The sequence below is a fragment of the Dama dama genome, chromosome 15 (assembly GCF_033118175.1).
Source record: "Dama dama isolate Ldn47 chromosome 15, ASM3311817v1, whole genome shotgun sequence".
NCBI lineage: Eukaryota > Metazoa > Chordata > Mammalia > Artiodactyla > Cervidae > Dama > Dama dama.
Genome location: NC_083695.1, coordinates 68,993,910 through 69,018,239, shown reverse-complemented (window position 1 = coordinate 69,018,239; position 24,330 = coordinate 68,993,910). Strand labels below are relative to the sequence as shown.

At 45.8% G+C, this 24,330-nt stretch overlaps 1 protein-coding gene across 10 annotated transcripts in view; it reads left to right on the top strand.

Annotated features, from left to right (window-relative positions):
- The window catches only part of FBXW4 (F-box and WD repeat domain containing 4), an 84,427-nt gene that overhangs the window by 23,704 nt on the left and 36,393 nt on the right, over positions 1-24,330 (top strand). For 4 of the 10 annotated variants that reach the window (XM_061162433.1, XM_061162432.1, XM_061162431.1 and 1 more), the window contains exons 3-5: positions 66-251; positions 686-818; positions 6,632-6,726. The exons of 1 other annotated variant lie outside the window; for it this stretch is intronic. In XM_061162433.1, coding sequence (XP_061018416.1) covers positions 66-251; positions 686-818; positions 6,632-6,726 — 414 coding nt within the window. Of the gene's footprint in view, positions 1-65; positions 252-685; positions 819-6,631; positions 6,727-8,702; positions 8,903-24,330 lie in introns of all 10 variants that reach the window. 5 more of the 10 variants (XR_009696135.1, XR_009696134.1, XM_061162437.1 and 2 more) reach the window with 3 other exon arrangements.

Here is a 24,330-nt window from a genome sequence, read left to right as displayed (position 1 = left end):
AGAGTGAAGTTGAATTTTCCTGCTATATCTTGATGATTCTTAAATTTTGTTTTTCATCTCTGCAGTCAGATGCCCTGGATGCAGCTAGAGGGTGATTCTCTGTACATATCCCAGGCTAATTTCATCTTGGCCTATCAGTTCCGCCCAGATGGTGCCAGCTTGAACCGGAGGCCCCTGGGAGTCTTTGCTGGACATGATGAGGATGTTTGCCACTTCGTGCTGGCCAACTCGCATATTATCAGTGCAGGGGGGTAAGTGCTGCAGGCTTCTCCTTCCTTCCTCCTCAATATTCTTCAGAGACCTTCTGCCTGCCTCTGACTTTTCTGTCTCTACTCCAAAAGGATGAGTAGGGAGACTAGAAGAAGGGGTAATGTTTTTTTTTCCATTTAAAGCAGGTACTTAATAGGGTAAGCTGGAAAAGGAAAACAGGAAGAACCTTTAATGAAAAGGGAAGCTGGTTTTGATACTCTCAAGGGGGAGATTTGTTTTGTCTCTCAGCTTTCTTCAGCCCCAAGTGTACTGAAGAAGTAAAGGTATCTAGAAACTCAGCACCTTATTGGGCTGAATTGCCTAAAGCTTAGCAAATTGGAAGTCATTGGAGATTCGGGCTGTTTCTATAGACTTGTTTTCTTCCTGCAGAGAAAGTAATTGGCTCTCAGGGGTTGGCTTCTTATTTCTCTCCTAGAGATGGGAAGATTGGTATTCATAAGATTCATAGCACCTTCACTGTCAAGTACTCGGCCCATGAACAGGAAGTGAACTGTGTGGATTGCAAAGGGGGCATCATTGTGAGTGGCTCTAGAGACAGGACAGCCAAGGTGAGATCTCCTCCTTAAGTACTGCTATTCCCTCCTGTCTATAGGGAGTGGGGAGGGAGGGGGTGGATAGGAGCTTGAGTTTCAGGATTGGTGGAGGGCATCGAATTGGGCCAGCACGGGAACGGCACAATAAAGAACTCACTTATGTGCCTCTGGCATGCAGCTTGCCATGCCAGGCTGTGTCCCTGCCAGCTGGCCTTGGGAAAGGAGTGGACAGTGGCTGGGAAGTTTGCCACTCACTTGAAATGTGGCGTGAACTCAAAAACAGAGGACCTGGCCAGCTTTTCCTCCCTGAGCTGAGTTTCCTCAAGTTTGTGGGTTGAGTTCTAACCCCAATATTTTATTTTAAAATCTCCTACCTTTTGCTCACTCTTTGTTTGGGAAGGTTAATTTTTTACCACCTTGTTTATAAGGAATCAGGCTGATAATTAAAATGTATTTTTACTGCTTCTCTGGAGAGTGATGTGGTCAGTAAGCAGTGGAAAGACAATGAGAGGAGGGCATTGTTTGTTGTGTCATTGCCAAGTTGCCTGGTCTAAACTCAGACATCTGCCAAGGCCCAACAGAATGAGACTGATAAGTAGCCTGACCCCTGCTTTATGGACTCAGCTCCTTTATGTCTGGGTTAAATAGGCTTCCACATGAGAGACAGAGAAGAACTTTCTCCATCTCTGTGTCCCGTGGCCCTTGCCAGGGCTCACATATGCCTGGTCCTTTGGGGCTGCTGTGGGAACTTTGCTGACAATTCAGTTGATGGTACAGGAAGCTTGATAGGTTCGTGCTTGTGTGTTTCCCAGCATCTGGAGACTCCACATTGCTAACAGGAGCAAAATGCTTATCCATGTCAGCTAATGGGGCTCTAAGACACATGGGGCAGAGGACTCAGGAGAGAGAAGTTGCAGTCTTTACTAACTTTTCTGACTCATGTTCTCTTTATTGATTATACCTTCATGTAAAAATGTTGCTAATTTATATAAAAAGGACTAAATAATGTCCCTTTCTATTTATGGAAGTTTCTTCTCCTTTGCTAATTTTTTTCGTGCACTTTGTATTCTGTCAGAGAAATGTGCTCATCAGCACAGGGAACCCGAGAAAAATTCAGAAAATCTTTCAAACCAACGTGGAAACTGAATTTCTTTTATCTGAATCCTCCACCCCATACTTATTTCACATTTCTGATTGGTCACCATCTTTGTACCATTCCTTGCAAAAAGAATAGCCTTAATTTTGCTATACTTCTCAGAAGACAATTTCCTTAGATACCTTTTGTACATGTGTGACCTAGATATTCTTGTCTCATTCTAGCATTGTATTGTCATGGCTTCAAGTCTCTCTGTGAAACCTTCAATGGTATCTCTTTTTTCCATTCATTTCTCTGTAGTCTGCCTCCCAGAGCAGTATACAACTAAGTTTTATGACCATATGTAGCAATTCATGGTATAGACTGATTATAGTTGAAGATTGACAGCAATTATTGGAATATTGGGTTAGTTCCATGTTTTAAGTACAACTATTTATTGTTTTAGAGTTTTTAAGCATTAAAATCAGTACTCTCTAATTCTCAAATTGTCACTATAGTACATTCCTATTCCTTTTGAAGATTTCTTTTTCGTCAGTGACAGAATTCTTCCCTTGGTTCAACTCCAGGAAGCTAGTTAGCTATTTTGGGGCTTCCCAGTGACCTCCAGGCCAGCTCATCTTTTCTGACTTTCAGTATACTGCTTCTGTCCCCTCCTTATATTGTTTTCTTTGCATTTACCCACCTTCATCTTCTGGACCATTTTCATGTTACCCACAGTTAGCCTTTTATAACTGACTCTCCATTTCTTTTTGGTGGCATCTGTAATTCTCCAGCTGCTTCTACAGGTTTCTAAAACCTGAACCTATATAAGAACTTAGTCATGTTCATCTGTAAACATCTATAGACCCCTGACCCTGCCCCAGGTTCAGAATTACTGTGACTTAGCTTGGATTGCCTCTCTGGACTGACTTTAGTGAGACTGGCTCCATCCTGAGATGTGATAGAATGGTAGCTTACATTCTTGCTGGGTCTGGGCCAAGGCTGATCCTTTGTTCATTTTTTCCCTTTTTTTTTTCATTCTGATAAGTGCCTACTCTACGTGAGGCTTCAAAGGGGAAGAAGATAGTCTTTCTTTAAGGGGAACTGAGACTGCATGCACTGGCTATGAAGCTGGTTGGAAGTGGCCAGGTTTATGAAGTTGTAAGGCTCTAGGGAAAGGGCCAGAAAATTTTGAGTTTAGAGGGTTTACATCTGACTTGGAAGGAGAGATTTTATGAAGGAGGGAACATTTGAACTGTTTTTTTTTTTTTTTTCATCTTTTAGGTATTTTTCTGTGCATAGGTTTGCTTTTTTTATTTTATAATAACAGAATGTACAGGCACTGTGCTAATAAGCCCTTTACATTTATTCGTTTTATCATTTTATTCTTTAGTGTAATTTTCCCCCACATAGTTATGGTCATAATATATCTATTTTTAAATTAATTATTATTGGAGTAGAGTTGATTTACAATGTCATGTTAGTTTCTGCTGTACAGCAAAGTGAATCAGTTGTACATATATTTATATCCCCCTTTTTTAAAATTCTGTTCTCATATAGGTCATTACAAAGCACTGAGTAGAGTTCCCTGCACTATATATGTGGTGGATCTTTATTAGGTGTCTGTTTTTCATATAGTAGTGTGTATGTGTCAATCCCACCTTCCACCCACGTCCCCCTTGGTAACCATTAGTTTGTTTTCTATGTCTGTGACACTATTTCTGTTTTGTAAATAGGTTCATTTGTACCATTTTTTAGATTGTACATACAAGTATTATCACATGATATTTGTCTTTTCTCTGTCTGACTTACTTCACTTAGTATGACAGTCTCCAGGTCCATCCATGTTGCTGCAAATGGCATTATTTCTTTCTGTATTATGACTGAGTAATATTCCATTATATGAATGTACCACTTTATCCCTTCCTCTGTCGGTGGATATTTATGTTGCTTCTATGTCTTGCCCATTGTGAATAGTGTCCAGTGAACATTGGGATACATATATCTCTTCAAATTATGGTTTTCTCTGGATCTGTGCCATAGTGGAATTGCTAGATCATATGATAGGTCCATTTTTAGTTTTTTTATGAAACCTCCCTACTGTTCTCCATGGTGGCTGAACCAACTTACATTCTTACCAATAGTGTAGGAGGGTTCCCTTTTCTCCACACCCTCTCTAGCGTTTATTGCTTGTAGATTTTTTGATGATGGCCATTCTGACTGGCGTGAGGTAAAACCTCATTGTAGTTTGTTTTGCACTCCTGCTCTGATAGCTGGGTTGGTAAAAAATCCGCCTGCAATGCAGGAGACCTGGGTTTGATCCCTGGATTAGGAAGACCCCCTGGAGAAGGGAAAGGCTATCCACTCCAGTATTCTGGCCTGGAGAATTCCATGGAATGTGTAGTCCATGGGGTTGCAAAGAGGTGGGCACGATTGAGCGACTTTCACATAGTGTATCTTATGTGTCCAATATACCCTGCTGTGTCTACTTTATTTTTTTAGGTTTTCTATTATTATTATAAATTATTGGTCATCTTTAATGGCTTCACAATGGAACTTATAATTTAGTTATTATTTTTCCTATTGGATATTTATATCTAGCTTTTCCTATAGCAATAAGAACCACCATTATTGATGCCCAATGCCTGCCAAATACTGTGCTCCTGTGCTAGGTGCTTTACACCTACCTTCACTTTTCCACACTGCAACCCTAAGAGATAGGCATTACCTCCCATTTTATACATGAGAAAACTGAGGCTAAGAAGTTATAAAATATTCCTAACATCAGAGATACATAAGTAGCAACTAGAGTTCAAACCCAGATTTGTCTAATTCTAAAGCCCTTATGTGCTCTTCCTGCTAATGCAGCTGCAGGGAATATTTTTATCATTTAGGTTTTTCTTCATTTTAGGATTATTTTCCTAGGATAGTCTCAGCATTAGAATTACCGGTTTCAAGGCTTTGTTCATTTTAAGGGTGTTTATACATATCGCCAGTTGTTTTATAAAAGGTCTGTATATATATCTACTTCCACTGAGTTATATCTTCTCCAGGGATGAGTCTGTTTGGATTTGACCACTGAAGGTTAAGATGTGATCAGCATACTCATGTGTTAGTGGATGGTGTGCTTCTAGTGCAGGTCAAGAGGGCCACTTTCCCTATATTGTGCTTGAGAAATTGCAGCATGCTTCTGGAGCCACTCCTGGGAACCAGGAACTTTGTTTTGTGGTTTTTCACAGTGAGATCCATCAGCCTGTTCAGTGAAGGACTCTAGTGAATTCTGGCCTTGAGCTGTACTCATAGATTTTGTAATCACAGTCTTTAGTGTCTCCCCACCCATCCCCAACAAGAACCTGTCTCCTCAGTAGTTTGCATCAGGGAAGAGGCAAACTTCTCTTCCAAGCTGAGCTGATCTGAAAGAGGACATTAAATACATCTAGTTACTACCAAAGTGACCTGATCCAAAAGAATGAGCCAAAATCATGGCATTCCAGGAAAAGTTGTGGAATTGACCTTTGTTTTCTGCCCTTCTTCATTCAGTATCTTCTTATTAAATTTATTTCCTTTTCCCTATGTTGGGAAAAGTAACTCACACCCTCCTCCCCCTATCATAGGCACACAAAACCTAAGAAACACTTTCTCCTTTTTAGAGAAGAGATATGTGATCCTAAGAAGTCAGGACCACCCCCACTCCGTCACCTACCCCTTAAACTCAAGGAATGTTTCCTGAGAGTTCTTCCATCTAAGGTCCTGACTGACTTTCGTGTGTTCCCCTTATAGCACCACAGGGACCTTGAGAGGTCACTGATCCATCTGGCTGCCTTAGGATCCCTCCTCGGTTGCTGTCTGGGGACAGCCATGTACATCTGAGGTTTCCTCTCTGTTTGGTTAGAGGCTTAGTCCCCTGTGTGTGTCATCTAGGGTAGGGTGCGGTGAGGGGGCCTTGTGCTTAATGGGAGATTTCTAAATGCACTGACCGCTGAGAGGGCTCTGTGAGTGTTGATTAGAGTTAAGCCCAGAGTGGCTGCTAATGTACATTCCTGACTGATAGGGACCAGATAATGTGCTCCAAGCAATATTTTTAACCTGTAGGAGATATGGAAGCTTAAAAGAGTTAAGCTTTTTTGCTACTTTTGGTGACACTAGGTGCTAAATTCCCTGCTGACATGAATAGCACTGGATTCTGGGTATTATCAACAAACAAACAACAACACACACCTTCCCACTTTGAAGTCCTCTTTTTCCATTCTTCCTTCCCTTGGATCTTTCTCTTTTACTCCTGTCTCTCTAATTCTACTCTAATTCTGTCTCTGTTCTCTCATACTGGGCCTTGATCTTCTTCCCTCTACCTACCTCTCCAAAGTAAAATCTTGGTGACAGATAGGAAAAGGAAAACCCACAAACACAGGGAGGTTACTGAGAGAGGTGAGCCTCGCCTGCTAATAGCTTCTCAGTCGGATCCCAGTTGAGGAATGTGATACTGATTCCCTAGTATAAAACTGGCTGCTGCTCAAGGGTTCTCAGGTGGAAGTGAGAGGGTGGTTAGGATTCGGAGCTGACGTCTCTCCAGGTGGTAGGTAAGGCAGAAGCTGGAGAGGCCCCTCTGTGCTCCCCAGAGCTCTGTGTGTGCAGGACAGAAAGATTCTCCGTTCCCACACCCGCTTGGGACAGGGACTCTACCTGGTGCATCTTTCTAGCCCCCCAACCTGATCCCAGGCAATGCCAACGAGAGCATCTCCTCTCCTGTTTCCAGGTATGGCCTTTGGCCTCAGGCCGGCTGGGGCAGTGCTTACACACCATCCAGACCGAAGACCGAGTCTGGTCCATTGCTATCAGCCCATTGCTCAGGTAAGGGAGATGTTTTGGGGTATGATTTTGTCCTGTGAAATAATGCTTTTATTTTATAAAGCATGTGGGCATCATCAGGAGAGGCTTGGGGCCCATGTCCACTTGGGCGTGTGTGCAAAGTCATGTTTGTGGAGTAGATTCATTGACAAATGTAGCAGAAGTGCCGATTTTGATGGTGGCTTTATCTTACGCTTTGGCCTGACTGCTGTTTCTCTAGTTTTATCTGTGACTAAGTGAGCTTTGCATCCTGACTTCTGCTTTCTAGGCTTTCTTAAACCGAGGCAGAGCCCCTCCCCAAGCAGGGTACATAGATGCTCTCTCTGCACCTGCTCTATCAGAGTGTTTGCCTGGTGTCTTCTCCCACTTCCTTTACCCTTCACTCCCCACCGAATGATCAATGGGAAAGCTGTAGGGCTGACACCCTCCAGCGTCAGGTTTAAGTCAGTCACTTGTTTTAGGAGAGAGTTGGTCCCCCTCTTTGCTCAGCCCCCTTCAGCCTTTTTCTTCTCACCCCAAGGAGGCTGCACCCCTCCTCCTGCCCCTCCACAACTCTCTTTCAAATTTTTTTTCTTCCTAAAGAATTAGAGCCGATTAGCCACGTCATTAATTCTTCAATTTGACGGCTGATATAGCAGGACCTGAAACACATTGCTGACCTCAGAGCATGGAGACCCCGTTCCTTAGCATATTGACGATGAGAGAAGTTAATTAAAATTCCACAGAGCGGAGGTGTCGGCTAACCTATAAACCTGTCGCTGTTCGGAACAAATCATTCTAGCAATCCTCAGAAAAAGGGAAGGAAAGAGCAGCAGGGAGTAGAGAGGCCTAAGTGTGTGGGAGCCAAGGGTGGAAAATCGAGCTGTTGGGCTCTGGCCCCTCCTCAGTTTCTTCCTAACGCTGCCCCCTTTAAAGCCAGTTAGCCAAGCTTGGGTGTCTGTGGGCTAGATATGTATAAGGGCGGGAAGTGACAGGTGGGCTGGTGACTTCATCTTGGTGCTTACCTGAGGACTTATGCTGGCTTCAGTTGATGGGTGGACTGGGGTGCGATTGGTGGTGGAGGGATGCTCTTCAGGCTGGAGATGGCCCGTGTGCTTCCTGCACGTGGATTTAGGCCAAAGACATGTACAGGCTCCCCAGTATCCCCATCTTCGTATTCCTCTGCTCCTGCCACCTCCTCTGGAGTGTGTTAGGTTACCTGTTAACAGGATAGAGTGTGGTAGCTATTGGAGATGATGTTGATAAGAAAGGTTGAAGACAGAGTCTGCCTTTGTCACTAAGCAGTTTTGATCACAATAAACTGACTTTGGGTTTTGTTTTTGATTTTTTTGACCACAACGTGGAAGCTGGATTTGAGGAAAGATCTAGCTTCTTAATATTACTAGCTCTGATCTATAACCACCACTGCTACCAGCAGCTAACATTTATTAGTCATGTGTTCTATGCCAGACCCTTTGCCAAGTTCTTGATAGGCAAAACCGAGGTCTCATGTTTTCCTTGCATTCTCCTTAGGAGTTTTCTTGGTGTCCTTACATCTTGTCCTCTTGGTGTGCTTTCTTGCCCCGGGATGATTCCTTCACTCACTGTTGAGATGAACTTTTCCCCAAGTCCACAAATGATGTTTTGGACTATTTTAAAAAGTAGTTTGCATTTGGGATATTGTTGTTTTACTAAATGACCAGAGTATATGTTGATATTCTCTCTGCTGCTTTTTGTCTTACCCCCAAAATATATTGGGATAGGGATTTTTCATCTTAGCATTAGATCCATTTCTTCTTACTATGTCAGTGAATCTGAATCTTTCAGTAAACTCATACATTTTCCCAATCTGGAAAGACATTGCCTCCTAGGTGGAGGGCCTGCTCTGGGAATCTGAAATACTGCTTTGCCACTGGCAGAGTGGCCTTGGGTAAATGCTTGAAGCCAAGGTTTCCTCATCTGTTAAATATTAATACCATTTCTTTCATAATCCTTGCTAGGTTATTGTGAAGATGATCTGAAATAATGAATGTGAAAATACTCTACAGAGCTTAAAGGGCTAGAGTCTTGTGTCAGCCAGAATATCTCCTGCCTGGTAAAGCATTTGTTTAGCGGCTTTGACTGCTCTCGTGTCTCACCCTTCCCTCGGGCTTCTCCTGGCCCTCGTGGAGTCACACTGCTCTTTTGCAGTCTTCTTAAGGTGAGGACTCAGCAGGAATCTCTTTTCTTTCCTTTTCCCCCATGGGGTTCCTGCCCTCCATGGCTGCCTTCTGTTCCCCTCCCAGCCACCTTTCCTGTTGAGTGTGGTCGTCAGTGTCACACATGTGATGTGGCCATGAACCCCATTGTGAGGAGCATGTGAGCAGGTGGGCAGCAGCTGTTTTCCAGGGTAGGTACTCCTCACCGGCCTGACAACAACTCATTCCCCCACTGCTCCTTCATGTAGTAAGAAGGAACCTGGTCATTTGGGAGACCCAGCACATCTCATTCTCTTTCTTCTATTTAAAATAACTTGTCAGAGCTATTCATCATGTTTATCTTTGATGCTGGGACTTATCTGCCTTCTTTTCCTGTGTGTGTACTTAGAAACTTGTAGTATGAAATGTGAAACCTCAAGCCCTAGGCTTAATTTGAGGTGTTCATGACTGAGAGAAAGCAGGTATTCTGTCCCGTGTCCAAATGTCAACGTCTCCTTCCTTCCTTGACCTTGAGTTCTTGATTTGTAAACACTCTTGGAGGATGATATTTAATACCAGTCATGTGCTTAGAGCCACGTTTAGGTATTCAAAAAACACAGAAGGAAAGCCAGTAGGCTTCAAGGTGGTAGGCAAGGACCTTTCCCTCTTCCTCCTATATGCCCTCCTTGTACCAACATCTAATAACATCTTCTTGCACCAACACTAATGACTCTGTTTTTAGGATTTGTGACTTATAGATGCAGTCCTCTTCTGGTAGAGGAGGCCCAGTCTGGAGCTGTGTGATGAGTGTGAAGAGGACAGGTTGAGGTGGAACAGAAGTGAGATGCTGGCGGTGGAAGGGCACATGTCTGGGTGTAATTGTGGGGCCCAGCTGATCTCAGGATATATCTCCTGAGGTCACATGGAGTTTTGAGCACTTTTCCATGAGTATCACAGAAAGGCAGAGTTTTGAAAATGTACAGTACATTATATTGCTCTTAAAAGATTATTTCTATCTGAATAAAGTTAGTAAATACTCAGAGTACGGAAATGAATAACTGTTAAAGACTCCATTTCATCCCTTTACTTTCCATCACTTTTTTCCTCACTCTATTTCCTCTGTGTCCCCTGTGTACAGATTGAACATTTGCTGTGGGGTGACTCTCCCAAGGATCTTCCTCAATGGTGGGAAAAGATGGGGGCACAACTGTGTTGGTTGCTTGACAATATTAAGTGCCTGAAACTAGTGTGTCTTGGTTGAGGAACAGAGAGGGGCATCCCCTTCCTGGCAGATGGAGAAATTGAGGCTCAGGGAAGGGTGAGTGTGGGATAGGGCTGAAGAGGCTCAGGTCTCCAGACTATTGCAACATACTGTAGTGCTCAGGGAGGGCCATGAGGCAGGCCTCTGGGTCCCTGCAATGCTTTTACCCACCAGAATCTTGCACAGTAGCTGTGGCCCTTGAAAGGCTCAGTGGGGACCTGGGAATATTCCATTTCTGGAGGCTAGAGTTGCGATAGAGAGGGGGAGGGGAGGAAGGCAGTATGCAATCAAGGCTAAGCTCACTCATGTAGCTGTGAATGCTCACCCCATCCCAGGAGTGCCAGTGCACATAGATCTTCAGTGTGCAGGGCCCTTGCAAGCTGGCTGGGAGGGGCCCTGGTGGTGAAATGAATCTGGAGCCCTATCGCCCTGTTTGCCTAGGAGGGGAAGAGACGGGTACCCACAGCTCCTCCTTCCTCTGCAGACACCATATTTGTTATTGCCCTCCAAGAAAACGGAGATGCTCAGCAGAATCCTTTCCCCATCTCCGAACAACTCTTGCTATCATGTGAGTGAGTGTGGTCAGGAAGGCTTCCCAGGACACTTGGGTTTTAATCCCTTCTCTCTTGTTTCTGTCATTAGGGAAACATATGAGTGGTATAGGCGTAGAAACTTGACATAGCTGTGTTATTAAATATACAGTATAATTTTGTGTAACTTTGCTCGCTGTGGTGGCCTGTTTGTTTTTGGGGGGATTAGTCCAAGTCTGCATGAAATGTACCGATTCAAATTTGTAAAGTGAGTTGTGGCCTCTGGGGGCTTTTGATGGAGGAGCTGCCCCTTCTTGCTTCATTTCTCCCAGAGGTGAGGGAGAGTCTGGAAGGAAAGCCATCACTGTGTACTGTTCGGTAAAGGGGTGGATTTCTGTGGAGAGCGAGTGTTTGTTCCCAGTGGCTACAGGGTTTACTGTGTGTTGTGTGTGTGGCAGACACATTCACCAGCCTGTTGAAATACGCCCTTCTTTAGTGAAAGGTAATTGCATCTGGAGTTTTCTCTGACAGAGGGGTTTGAAAGATTGGGGAAAAAAGGCAGCCAACTTTCAGTTTAGATTCTTTTGCTTCCCAGTGGCTCAACAATCCTTTGGCCCTAGGCTTCCTAACTCACTCAGTGCTTTTAGGGGAAGACAAATCAAAAGTAAATGTTGTGCCTCTGAGTTTTGCTTTTGCTAGTTGGTGATAAAGAGCTGGTCCCGAAGGGGATCCCTAACCTTGATAACCTGAAGAAAGACTGATGGATGACTTTGTTGTGTTTCACACTGTAGCTGATCATTCTGATGGTTTGGCCCACAGCTTTCAAGATCTGTCTCTTCCCCCTTCCCAGGGTCAGGGGCTTGCTCAGGAAAAGGCACCTTCTGTCAGCAAGGAGGGGCTCAGGGTCCCCCTTTGCCAGGCTGAAGAGCATACTGGGGGGAGTCTCCTACGAGTGTGCCCTGGATGAGAATGTCAGGGACACAAAGACAGTGTGGACGGGCCAGAGCCTGGCATGGCTGGAAGGGGTAGCAGGGTGTCTGGAGAAAGACGGGAACTCTCTGTGACGTTCGGTGGGCCCACTGGTCCAGACTAATATGACCTAATATTGGAAAGAGATCGGCATAAGGAAACAACTGAATTGGAGTCTGGTCCTGCTGAATCTCAGGGCAGTGCCTGCCACCCTAGAGTTCATTGCCTGTGCTAAGCCAAGCCTCTCCGACAGACATATCCATCAGTAGCATGGATGAAATGCCACAGGGGTGGGTTTCACTTCCTCATGACCCTGGATTTCTGCCACTACCCAGAGCATATTGGGCACAGAGAGACTCATGTGCTGAGCTGCTGGCCTGAGACCAGCAACCCAACCAGCCCTGGCTGGCCGAGACCCCATTTGTGGGAGCTACTCCTTCCCTGGCCAGGAAGGTTGGCTCAGTTGTGAAGAACTGACTGAAATGAAACACTGCAGCTAGATGCGGAGGCTGCTGCAGAAAGTGGGATGCTGTGGGCACGAGCTGGTACACTGAGACCCTGCTCCTGCCACAGATACATTTCCATCCCTCAGTCTCAGCGTTTCCATTCTTTCTTTCTCTGCTCTATCTCTGTTGCTGTCTCTCTCCTCCTGTCCTGATCTCTCTTTCTCTCTCCAGATACTTCTTAAGCATTATAGCATGCTAGACCCTGGGGAAACAACAGTGAACTAGACAGCATAGTCTGGTGGAGAGACAGACCAAACTTAGCAAAGATGGTGTGCCAAGGTCTAAGATGGGGAGCACAACGCCTGGGAGGGATCAGTCTTCCTCCACTACTACTGCCTGCGCCTCCCAGCTCCAGTCCCTACCTGTACCACTATTGCTTCTACCCTTCCTGCATCAGGAAGAAAGATGGCAATTTTCCTTCCTTAGCTGCGGCTGACTTTTCTGGGTTACATGTGCAATGTGCCTCTGTTTTTCCACCTTTGATCAGTGTTCTGCCGACAGATAATTTAGCAATCACATCCCAAGGTGGAAGCACGGAGTTAATGTTAAAATTAGTTGGTTTTTTTTTTTTTTTTACTCTTTAAACTTCAGTGGGTGATGAGGCAGAGAGGGAGGCAGGAGGGGGAAGGGGAGCCATAAATCCTGGGGCTGGTGTTGCTGTTCTCTGAGTAGCCGGGAACCCTCTGATGTCCCCACAGCACTTTCATTAACATTTAAATTAAGGGTTTGTTTTCCAGTCTGTTTTACAGGCAGGGTCCTTTCATGGCCTGTCAAATGCAGGTCCCCGCCCCCCTTGCAAGCAAGTTGTAATTGTAGCCACTGCTCTATCCTAACTCTGGGTTGCAGCCGGGAGTTCAAAGGGAATTCCTGGAGATGGAGCTCTGGAGGTACAAGGTGTAACAGTCAGGATGTGGGTGTTTCTCTTCAAATGAAGGCGGCTGTGTAGGAGCTCTTTCTCCTCTTATCTGACCTGTGCTTTTTCTCTGCTCTTTTAAGGGACACACACTTCAATCTGACTTGGACCCCTCCCACCCTTCCTTCCCTGGGGCATGAGACAGGTGGAAAAGGGTGCATTCATCCGAGTGGCCTCTCCTTATATCACAAGTTGGGGCCTGGGACAGATCTTTCTAAGATACAGATCTTCGGGCTTCTCTTCCTCCTTTTGATTTTTTTTTTTTTTTTTTTTTTGAGTCTCAAGAATACTTTCTCCTACCCCAGTAGACTTAAGAAGCAACAATATAAAGCAAATTGCCTTCTGAGGAGAATATATAATATGGTCCATTGGTCCTGAAAAGTATGCTCTAGTATGAACAGACATGTGTACACACATCACACGTAGTCACTAGCTGTATGTGAACATGTGTTTGAAATAGTGTCCTCATTTAGATCATTTAAGGAAACTGTTCTGTGAGGTCTTGGCATTCAGAGGAAACTCTCCTGCACCCTCACAGGGTGAATTTACTTATGTCTAAGCTTCCTTCACATGGGCATATTGGTAGCATTTGTGGGTGTTTTGAAAAGAAATCCCTGTTCTGTTCTCCCTCCCTCCTGTTGGTCTATAAATGATGGGAATGTGCCCCAAACATGAAGTGTCTCATTATTTCATAACCTCTGAGGGCTTAGTTCACTCACCACTGGTCTCGAGCTAAATATTCTCCCTAGATAGTGGTGAGAGGGGCATTGAAGTCTTTGTCTTCAGAGGCTGAGAATTTTCTTTCTCTTGGAGCCTTGACCTCATTCCTTGAGTCTCTACATCTCTCTTCCTTCTTGCACTAACTTGAACTGCCTGTGACTTACCTGTGGAATTGAAGATGGCTAAGTGTCTGGCCTGCCTGTTCCAGGTAGTGTAGTCAGCAGGTGGATACCTTCATGCCCTGGAGTCTTGCCTGAGGGAATGAGGGAGGTGCCAGGGTGACCCCTGTGCAGGTGCTGCTGGGCTCAGATTGCAGCTAGTGTCCAGGCCCCTCCTGGTGGTGATTAATCTGGGACACGGGCCGGCAGAGGCCCAGCAAGGGCAGCTTTGGTCCCTCACTGTGAAGACCTTTGGCTCGGAGACTGAACTGATCTCTGTAGCCTGCTTCGGCTTGAGTTTGATCTGTCAAGGCTAAAGAGGAACCTGATGGTAGGGCGGAAACTTCTAGCCCTTGTCTGACTTATAGCAGTGATCCGTTTCAGTGGTCTCATCATGATAACATTCGTATATTTAAGATTTCCCCACCTGTTAGCTGCAACATTTAGATCAGTCAAAAGAGGGATCTTCATGAAATATCTGCACTTTTAGTTTCTTGAGCCAATGGGCTCACTCTTGTAAGTAGACTAGGGGGTGGAGTGGGCTTTGCACTGGGCCTGAGTGAAAAAGGCAATGATGGGAGTGTGGCTGGATTAGTAATATAATGTGTTTTTTTATATTGGGGGGTCATGTCAGAAGTGGAAGGACTACCCCATCCTTCTGTAATTATTCATAGGTGGCTCTCAGGTCATTTGGGGCAGATTTCAGTACATAAATTTGGAGTCAAGACTTAAGTTTCTTGTTTTCCTTTTCATTTTAAAGCAAATTTTTTGAAAAGATGTCTTCTCCCCATCACTTTTCCATCTACCAGAGTCCTGGTCCCTGGGACTTCCAGGTGGCAGTCCACAGAGTCAGTTGTATTTCTTTCCCTTTCTGAGTTCAGGATAGTCCCATGTGACTGTCCTTGGTCATGGGCTTAAGACCCAAGAACAGGAATTCTGCTGTCCATGACAGTTACCAGCATCCGTGAGTCTCTTGAGTTTCATTATTAGAATGAACTTCATTATCAGAGCCCCCTTTGGGAGGTTAGGAGCCTGGAACTTAAGAACTGGAATATTTTCCTCACACCATCAAGGAAGAGAATAGACATCCCTGTGTACCACTAGCAGTGAGATATGTTGACAGCATTGATGTGGAAAACTGGCTATAAAGATTCTATGATTCATGGAGTTCCTTGGAGGTGCAGTGGTTAGGGCTCCCCTGCTTCCACTGCAGGGAGTCGGGGTTTGATCCCTGTTTGGGGAACTAAGATCTCACTTGACATGCAGTGTGGCTGAAGAGGTAAAAAAAAAAAAAAAAAAAAAAAGATGCTATGTTTCAAAAAGATCTGTGCTGATTCTGAATTTTGCTGGGCTGAATTTCTACATAGGATAACAATGAAGGGTGCACTTATACCTCAGCAAGCCAACAAATATTTTTGCTCTTCCTTCACACTGATACTAAAAGATCTTAGTTGTGTGGAATGAATATCTGCTAATCCTTGTGCCTCTAGTAGTTTCTTAAGCAGGACTTTTTCAAAGTTTCAGATTGTGAACTTTTGGGAGCAGGGTCTTTATTTCCTGTTTTATATAAGTTATGAGCCTTGTACTACAGACGACACCCCTGTGCTTCTGGGGTGCTCTGTTAAGCTGACTACCCAAGATCCTTGCCCCCTTTCCCAGCTGGTTCTTATCCCTCTGTCTGGCCAGGGCATTTTCATAGGGGGTAGCTTGTGGCACTGTCTGTGGTGCTGGTCAGATAGGCTTGGCTCAGGCAGAAGGTGCTGGCAAGGGAGGGAGGAGGGAAGGGAGGAGGTGGGCTGGTGGGAGGAAGGAGGGGAGTACGCACATGCAGGAGCCCTGGTAATTGCAAAGGGAATATTAGTCCAAGAGCTGCTGGCCCAGGAAATTGCTTTCTGCGGAAGCTTTCCTTTTTCATAGTTTGCAATGCAAATTTAAAACATGAATGGGGTACAAAAAAGTATAGGAGGGGCAGGTGGGGTGCCAGTTGGGATGTGATAACATCCAGAATCTTCAGCAGGGCCTTAATTTGCAAAAGAGAATTTCAATATTGAGAGAGAAACTTTTAGGAGATTAAAATAACTATAAATCGTATTTTGTTGTGATTTCCCTCCCTCCGCCACACCTTTTCCATGTTATTGTATTCAGACTTGTCTCTAGCCCAGTTCAGCTGCACTGCTGTCTCCTCCTCTGTACCATCCGACAGCAAAGCCATAATCCAGCTTCTCGAACAATGGTCATAGTGGTCACGGTGGAGTATTAATATTTTTATTTTCACAGCATACTAGAAGCAGCAGCCCTATCTAAAGTTGGTGCACTTTAGGCAGTGTGCACACCAGTCCTGGAGCACCAAAAAGCACACCTACTGAAGGCAGGAGCTGGCCTTCTCTGAGAAGGCATGAAGGCCAAGGCCCTGATCCTCTTAATACCAGGGGTAAGCGTGGTGAAGCAGAACATGGCATCCCCAGGCCTTGTTCTTTTCTTAATTTTCCATGCTTAGTCAGTCCCATCTAGAGAGGTGTGACTTTTGGCTTCAGGATGGAGATATTTATGTCTGTGTGGCTTCTTGATGCTTCAGTGGTATTCGAGGTGGGGATAGGCAGGGCATTATACTAGCAAAGTGTGAAGCTTCATACTGGCTTCTTTCTAGGAGCTGAGCTAGACAGGAAGACACAACGAGAGGCTGGAAGGCAATGTGGAGGATAAGCTTTCCAAGTATAAATATTTGCCAGTAGTAGAGGCCACTGTGCACCCGTGGGAGTTGCTTCTCTTCCTTTGTTTGGCTTGTTGCACATGTGACGTGTGTTGGTTGAACGGAGCGAGAAGGAAAAGCTGAGACCTGCAAGGTAAAATGAAATGGACCCCTTTCTGCTTGAGGCCACCAGGAGTGGCCATCTCTCCTTTCTGTGTTGATTGGGGAATTTTGATAGAGATTATTTTGAGTCTGGCCCTGGATGAGTCCTGTAGTGCCTGATCAAAACTCTATGGAATCTCAGAAGCACTGTTTGCATATAGGACGCTGTCCAGGTTTACTCAGCCATTGCTTAGCACATGCTCCTCACCCTGAACTCACTGCTCTGTGGCCTGCTGGGGCTGTAGAGGGGCCTAGCTGAGAGCATATGACCCACTGTCTCCGTTTCTCCTGAGGGCTCTACTCCTGCAGAATGCTTCTCCTGTTATTTTTTGCTTTGTTGCAGTGATAGCATCAGTTGTCCTGGCCAAGCCTGGGCCCCTTTCCTCTTGGGCCCGAATGAGAGAAGACCAGGTGAGGGACTGGAGTTGGGGTACTGTGGTAAATGACCCAAGAGAAGAGAAGGGTCGGCTAGGCCTGAAGGTGAGATTTGTAACATTTGGTGAGAAAGAGGGACACATGGGTTAAAATGTTTGAAGCACTCTACTTTCCCTGGCCAGTTTGAATCTCCCTACTATCTAGGGCAAGCTGTAGTTGAGAATAAAAACAAAAAATTAGCACGAAAATAAAGATTATTGAAAGGATTCTTCACTTATTAGAGATTTGTGGCCAAGATAATCCTTCTTTGCCGGCTGGTAATGGCAGGTCTAGGGATAAGGAGAGGAAAGTTAGTTTTAAAATTACATTAGTTTGGGGATTTCCTTGGCAGTCCAGTAGTTAAGACTCTGTACCTCCAGAGCCGGGGGTGTGGGTTTAGTTGTTGGTCGGGGAACTACAGTCCCACGTGCTATGTGATGTGGCCAAAAAAAAAAAAGAAAAAAAATACATTAGTTTGGCAGTATCAAAATAAAAATGTGGATACTTTTACATAAATTCCACTTCTTGAAATTTATCCTAAGGCAATAATCAAACAAGTATGCAAGATGTATACAAAAAGATTTATATTAAGAACACATAAACATCTATTAATAAACGTGAGGTTGAATATTTTATGGTACATTAACCCAGTAGAATACTATATAGCCATTAAAAGGATGATATAGATGAATATATTTCTTGACTCCCAAAGATGTCATAGTGTTGAATGAAAAAAGGTCACAAAGTAGTATGATAATTATTTGACTATCTTTTCAGGTATTTCTTATGTGGTAGATTTCTGCTAACATTTACTTTCTTTTTACTTTTTTGCATTTTTTTTTTTTTTATAATAAGCCTAATAGCAAAAAACAAGTGGATTCTTTACCGTCTGAGTCACCAGGGAAGCCCAGAAAAAACATAAATTGCATTTAAATGTATGTTTCAGTATCAGGTAACAGTAGAGAGAGTCCTTCCTTTTCCCCTTTCACAGTTACTTAAATTAAGGCTGCATGGACCTGTATTTATTTATTATTTTAAACAGTTTTATTGAAGTATAATTTACATACATAAAGTTCACCCATTTTAAGTGTACAGTTCCATGAGTTTTAGCAAATTAATAGAGTTGTGCAACCACAGTCAGTTTAGAATATTTCCATCTCCCTGGAAATGTCCTTCCTTACATTTACTTTTGCAGCATTAAACATGGTTTCATACCTGGGACCTTTTGTGGGAAAAGAAATGTTTAGATACTGAATATTAAAAAAAAAAAAAAAAAAACAGTATAATATATATGGGGCTTCCCTGGTGACTCAGCTGGTAAAGAATACACCTGCAATGTGGGAGACCTGGGTTTGATCCCTGGGTTGAGAAGATCCCCTGGAGAAGGGAATGGCTACCCACTCCAGTATTCTGGCCCAGTATTCCATGGACTGTATAGTCCATGGGGTCCCAAAGAGTTGGACACAACTGAGTGACTTCCACTTTCACTTTCAATATATACATATGGAATTTAGAAAGATGGTAATGATGACCCTATATACAAGACAGCAAGAGAGACATAAATGTAAAGAACAGACTTTTGGATATGAGAGAATAGCATTGAAGCATGTATATTACCATATGTAAAATAGATGACCAGTGCAAATTCAATGCATGAAGCAGGGCACCCAAAGCTGGTGCTCTGGGACAACCCAGAGGGATGGGGTGGGGAGGGAAGTGGGAGCGGGGTTCAGGATGGTGGGATACATGTACACCCATGACTGATTCATGTTGATGTATGGCAAAAAACACCACAATATTGTAAAGTAATTAGCCTCCATTTAAAATAAATTAATTTTTTAAAAAGTGTAAACTTGGAACTGTTTCTCTATGTAATGCATATATCACTGAGTGTCCACCTTGTAGATGTATCAAGAATACTGCCATGTGCAAGGATACATGAGGAACACGAAGCACAAGAGACAGTTTTTACTATCCAGGGGTTTATATTCCAGTTGGGAAAACAATTCATGTACTCAGCAGCTTATTCCAGAATATATGCAGTGTGAGTGCCATCAACTGTCAAGGTTATTGATAGGAAATCAGAGGAAAGCAGGAGCTTTTTTGTTAAATCAGGAGAACTTCCTGGGTGACTTGGAGTTTGAAGTGGGACTTAACCAATGGCTGTATTAAATGGCAGAAGGGAACTTGGGGCCAGGGGAGTGGTATGAGGAAAGATATACTCAGGGATGGGGAATGTCATTGTAGGTTTGAGTGGTTCAGAGCAGACAAGTTTGGCTGGCTAGGGTGCAGAATTTGTGTAAAGGAGTAGTGAGTAGTATGGCTGGAGGGGAGCTTTGGGGCCTGGTTTTGGAGGCTTTGAAGAGCAGGGTTTAACATTAACCTGAGGATAACAGGGAGCCATGAAAGATTTTTGGCCAGATTGAAGCAGTTAAATGATTAACGTGGTGGTACAGTATATATAGGATGGAGCTTCCCAGCTGGCTCAGTGGTAATGAATCCACCTGCCAGTGCAAAAGACATGGGTTCGATCCCTGGGTCGGGAAGATCTCCTGGAAGAGGAAATGGCAACCCACTCCAGTATTCTTGCCTGGGAAGTCCCATGGACAGAGGAACCTGGTGGGCTATACAGTCCATGGGGTCCCAAAGAGTCAGTCGGGACTTAGTGACTAAACAACAACAGTGTATAGGATACTCTGGAGTTGGGGAGACTGAGGCTGTTTGAATACTTTCCGGGAGTGCACTTTGTGAGCAGTGAGGGGCTGGTTTCCTGAGGACACTGGGAAGACACCCTTGAATTCAAGAGAAACAGGAAAAACTCTGTAGGTGGTCATGACTCCTTGTGGGGGAAAGACCTGCAGGAGGACCTGATGGCAGGAGGGGGCCAGGGCTTTGAGAAGATGGGGTTCCATTTGAGGCAGTGAAGGGATAGTCAGTTGCCTTGGCCAGAGACAGCCAGAAGTGGTGGCCTGGAGCTCAGACACAGGGTTAGGATGTGGGAGGCTTCAGCATGGAGACAGCAATTGAAATAACAGGAGAGATTAGCACCAAAAGGGGAACTCAGAGAGAAGTAAAGACAGCTGGGCAGGAGGAAACCAAGAAGCAAAAGGTCTGCTCACAGGGGCAGGTGGAAAAGTAGGAGCAGAGGGAGGAGGAGAGGGGCAAAGCATCCCCAAGAGCAGATGGTAGGCACTGGAAGGTTTGGGGGCAACTTCCATAAATGCTCCATACCTTGCTTGTGATGCCGCCTCCCTGTTCTAAGTGACAGAGAAGAGAGAGAAGAGGAAGAGGCATAACTTGATTGATGGAGGTTTGCAAGCAGTTTATTCTCCTTGCTTGATTTAAGCCTTTTATAGTTTTTGTCCCACAAAAAGTCCTGAGTTTTGCTTTCTCTCAGGTTCTTTCCTCCGGTTCCTGTTCTGTTCTCTATTGTTCTACCCTATGGTTATGTTTTTTCCTCAAGGGTTGCCTACTTTGGGCATTGTAGTATTTTTTAGCTCATTTCACAAAACCGCTCAGTGTAAGCTAAGTTTTGGGAGGGTCAGCAACTGAGCTGGTGATGTTGAGTGACATTGTGAGAGAGTATCTTTCATCCCAGTTTTTTTCTCCATGTGTAGTAGTATTCTGGGCAAAGCAAGAGAGGCTGATTTGGAGAAAGAAGAAAGCCAGTCGACCACTTGGCCATTTGGAGAGATTTGGCATTAGAGCCATGGGGACTGCCCAGGCTCTGGTCTTGCTTGGGCAGCTACGCCTGTTCAAAAACTTTTTCTTTAAAGAGAATTAAATAGAAGCTTTCAAATCCTCCTTGCGTTTTTGAGGGTAGTAATTCCAGGGGCTTGTCAGTTGTGTTTGAAGCTAGTGGTGAAGAGGGCGGAGTGAGGAGAAGCGAGGGGGTGGAGATGGGAAGCAGAGTAGGAATCAGAGAGAGAAATTTTATTGAGGGAGAGTTTGCTGGGTTTATGGGAGGGAATCTCTCCCCTCCTCCCCAGTCGGGTTTGAAAGGGCCGGTGAATCTTTGATTAGGTGCAGGTCAAAAGAATTTACACATTGTGACCTTAATAACTAGAGGTGATTGGCAGGCGGGCTGTGGGGAGGGGGCTGCGGGCCTCTTTCATCTCACTTAGCACAGAGGAGAGACAATGGGCCAGCCGATTTTCCTTGTTGTCCCTTGTTTGAAAAGGTCTGGTGTCTCTACTAGGTACCTGTGACATGGGGGTCTTGATTGGGGTCTCATAAAGGCCCCTGTCAGTGTGTCCAAAGGCCAAGAGTACAAAAGCAAGCAGTGGGTGGGGGTCTCAGCTGACCACTGAAGAAGGGAGGGGAGGGCCCGGGAGTCAGTGGAGGGAGAAGCAACCCCCGAGGGGAGCCCTTATAGAAGGAGGGGAGGAGGGGGGTAGAGAAGGGCCATTTTTGTCCCTAACTCATCAAGCACATCTGCAGAATTGTCCAAGCTGCTGCCTCCCAGTTTCAAAAGAAAAAAATGATCGTTTGATAAACCGTCTCCGATTCACCACTTTCTCACAAGGGTGGGAGACCCAGCCCTGACCTCTGTATGATTTCACATCAGGACTGGGCTTTCTTTCCCCCACCCCCAAATTGCTAGAGAAACTTTGAAATGTATCCTGTGGCTTTCTCTCTCCCTTCTTCAAGCGCCGCCACCCCCCCACATCCCCGTTTCCCACCGTCTCCACCCCACTGGCCTCTGTTTTCTCCCTGGGTGCTCCGGAGTGTAGGCGAGTAATTAGTCCCCTCTTTCTGGGGCACAAAGAAGCCAGGGTGTTTGGTGGGCCCCTTCCCACCGCTCACAGGGCCGGGGGCCTGGGGGAAGAACCAGGTGGCATGTGCAGCGCGTTCCAAGCCTGTGCAGCCGCGGGGGCGCAGGGCCGGGGCTCAGGACTGGTGCGCTCCTGCTTCTCGAAGGAATGTGCAGAGCCGCGCGCATTAATGGTCCCCACACAATGCTTGCATTTTTTTTTTCCAGGCAGAGGCATCTTCCCTGTGAAAAGGCCACCGAACCTGGAGCCCAGGCGGGCGCTTAGGCTGTGGCGATGCGTTCTTTCCCACCCTGCGCTTAGTCACTTGGAGCTAACATGGGAGACCAACAGGCCGCGTCTCCCGAGAGCCCGATCTTTGTATCCGATGTGTGCTCCCCCTCTGCCCTGTCAGTTTTGTGTGTTCACGGAGTGTTGATTTTAATGCGGGCCTGTGTTGGGCTGGGAGGCCAGGCTGGGGGGGGCTTGGGTCTTTGTCTTGCAGGGCCTCCTCTTCTTGGAGGGTCTTGGGCCCCGGAGGCTAGTGGCAGATTTGGGAGGTAGGGTGAGATGCCAGCTCTGGTTGGCAGAGGATTCCCCCGTCCATGCGTCTGTCACAGACCACCGTAGGGTGCCTGGAAAACAAGAGTACCGCGGGATGCTCAGGCACACGCTTGCTTGCCCTCCCCCCTACCCCCGAGGTGGGTGGTTAGTTCTACCACGTAAGGCTGCCAGCTTGAAGTGAGTTATACTCCCCTTGTGACTGAGCCTGGCAGAAGCACAGATTGTGAGTCTCAGGGAGCCAGGGCAGGGCCATGTCTTCAGGGGTCAGAGGAGGTGGAGGCAAGCAGAGGGGTGCTCCAAGAGCACCAGGCTGCTGCAGATGACGACCCAGCAACTGGGAAGGGTCGGGGGCAAAGAGGACTGGGCAGAAAAGAGGCAAAGTGTTTGGGGGAGCATCAGCAGATCCTAGATGCTCATCTTCAGCAGTTAAGGGGAGAGTCCCTAGAAACCAAGGACAGAATGGAGGCATTTTCTCCAGTGAGAGGACCTGGGGCCCCATCACAGGTAGACCCCCTAGGGATGGTCCACTAGGATGTCTTTGGTCTTTACCATTTGCCTTGCTGAGTATAACCAAGTGCCGGGAGCTGGGGGAGAGGGTCTTTACCCATTCTGGGCTCCTCACTTGGCTGGATGCCTATGCATAAAGAAAGCAGACTCTGGGAGCTCAGCCTGGTTGTGGCCTGCTGTACTTCTGGGGAGAGGGAAACATTGGGGTACCTTTGAGTCAGGGAGCTGGTGGGGGAGGACCTGTCCACCGCACACCCATGGCCAGGCCGTGGTCCTAGCATCTGGTATGGCCCTGAGGGGGTGGCCTTCATCTTAGGAATCAGGTTTTTAGAAGGGGACAGTGTGCTCACTTTCCATATGATCAGAAGGCAGAGATGTAGGCTGGCCACTGAGATGAGGTGGCCCTGGAGGGGCATCCTGCCAAGGTTCCCGAGCACAGGGACTCCTCTGTGCTACTGTTGGCAACCCATTGAACTGTCTCGGGGATTGGTGCCAGTCACACGCCAGGCCTGATGAGGGGAAAGAAGCTGGAGCTCCAAGGCCTTTGAGGGGCCTGAGTTCCAACGGGGCCCATCACTAAGTAGCTTTGGGTTACTCTGTGGCAAAACATTTCTTTCATTGAGAAACAGACACTCAGAGCAATACCCACCCCCTCTCTTTTCCTTTAACTCTTCTTTTCTCTTAACTTACCCAAATGCTGTTCCTCCCTTCCCTTCTCTTCTACTTTGAGGACAGCTCATAAAGAGACTGAAGGAGACAGATTGTGTGTATGAATGTGATGATAAAGAGAAGGGGTATCAGGGATGGTCGGACTGGGGCTCCACAGTTACAGAAAACACAGTCACTCCCCCCAGGTTGTCCTGCCAGGGCCTGGCTGGGAGGCACCAACAGGTCATAACCTTTAAATGCAAACTCGATAGAGGAGAGAGATGGAAGCATGGAAACAAATTAGATATATCTATAGGGGGTGTTCAGTTGGAGAAAATGAGTATTTCTTACTAATTGGAGCAGTGGGCATTTCATTATTAAGCTTCATTATAAAGGAAAGAGTTGCACCAGGCCTCTTTGGGGATTCCCTGGGCTGTTTTTTCCCCTTTAAAAAGTATAATTGTATTTAGGTTGGAGGAAGAGGCAAGAGTTGCTCTTAATAACTTTGTAGAGTGCCCTGAATTTCAAACCGAGTTTGGAGCAAGGTGGAGGGAGAGATGGACCAGTGGAGGTTGCTCAGAGTCCTCCCTCATTCCTTGACAATATAAGCCCTGGTCGGGGTGGGGACCTCAGTTCTGGAACTAAGACTGAAGAATTTG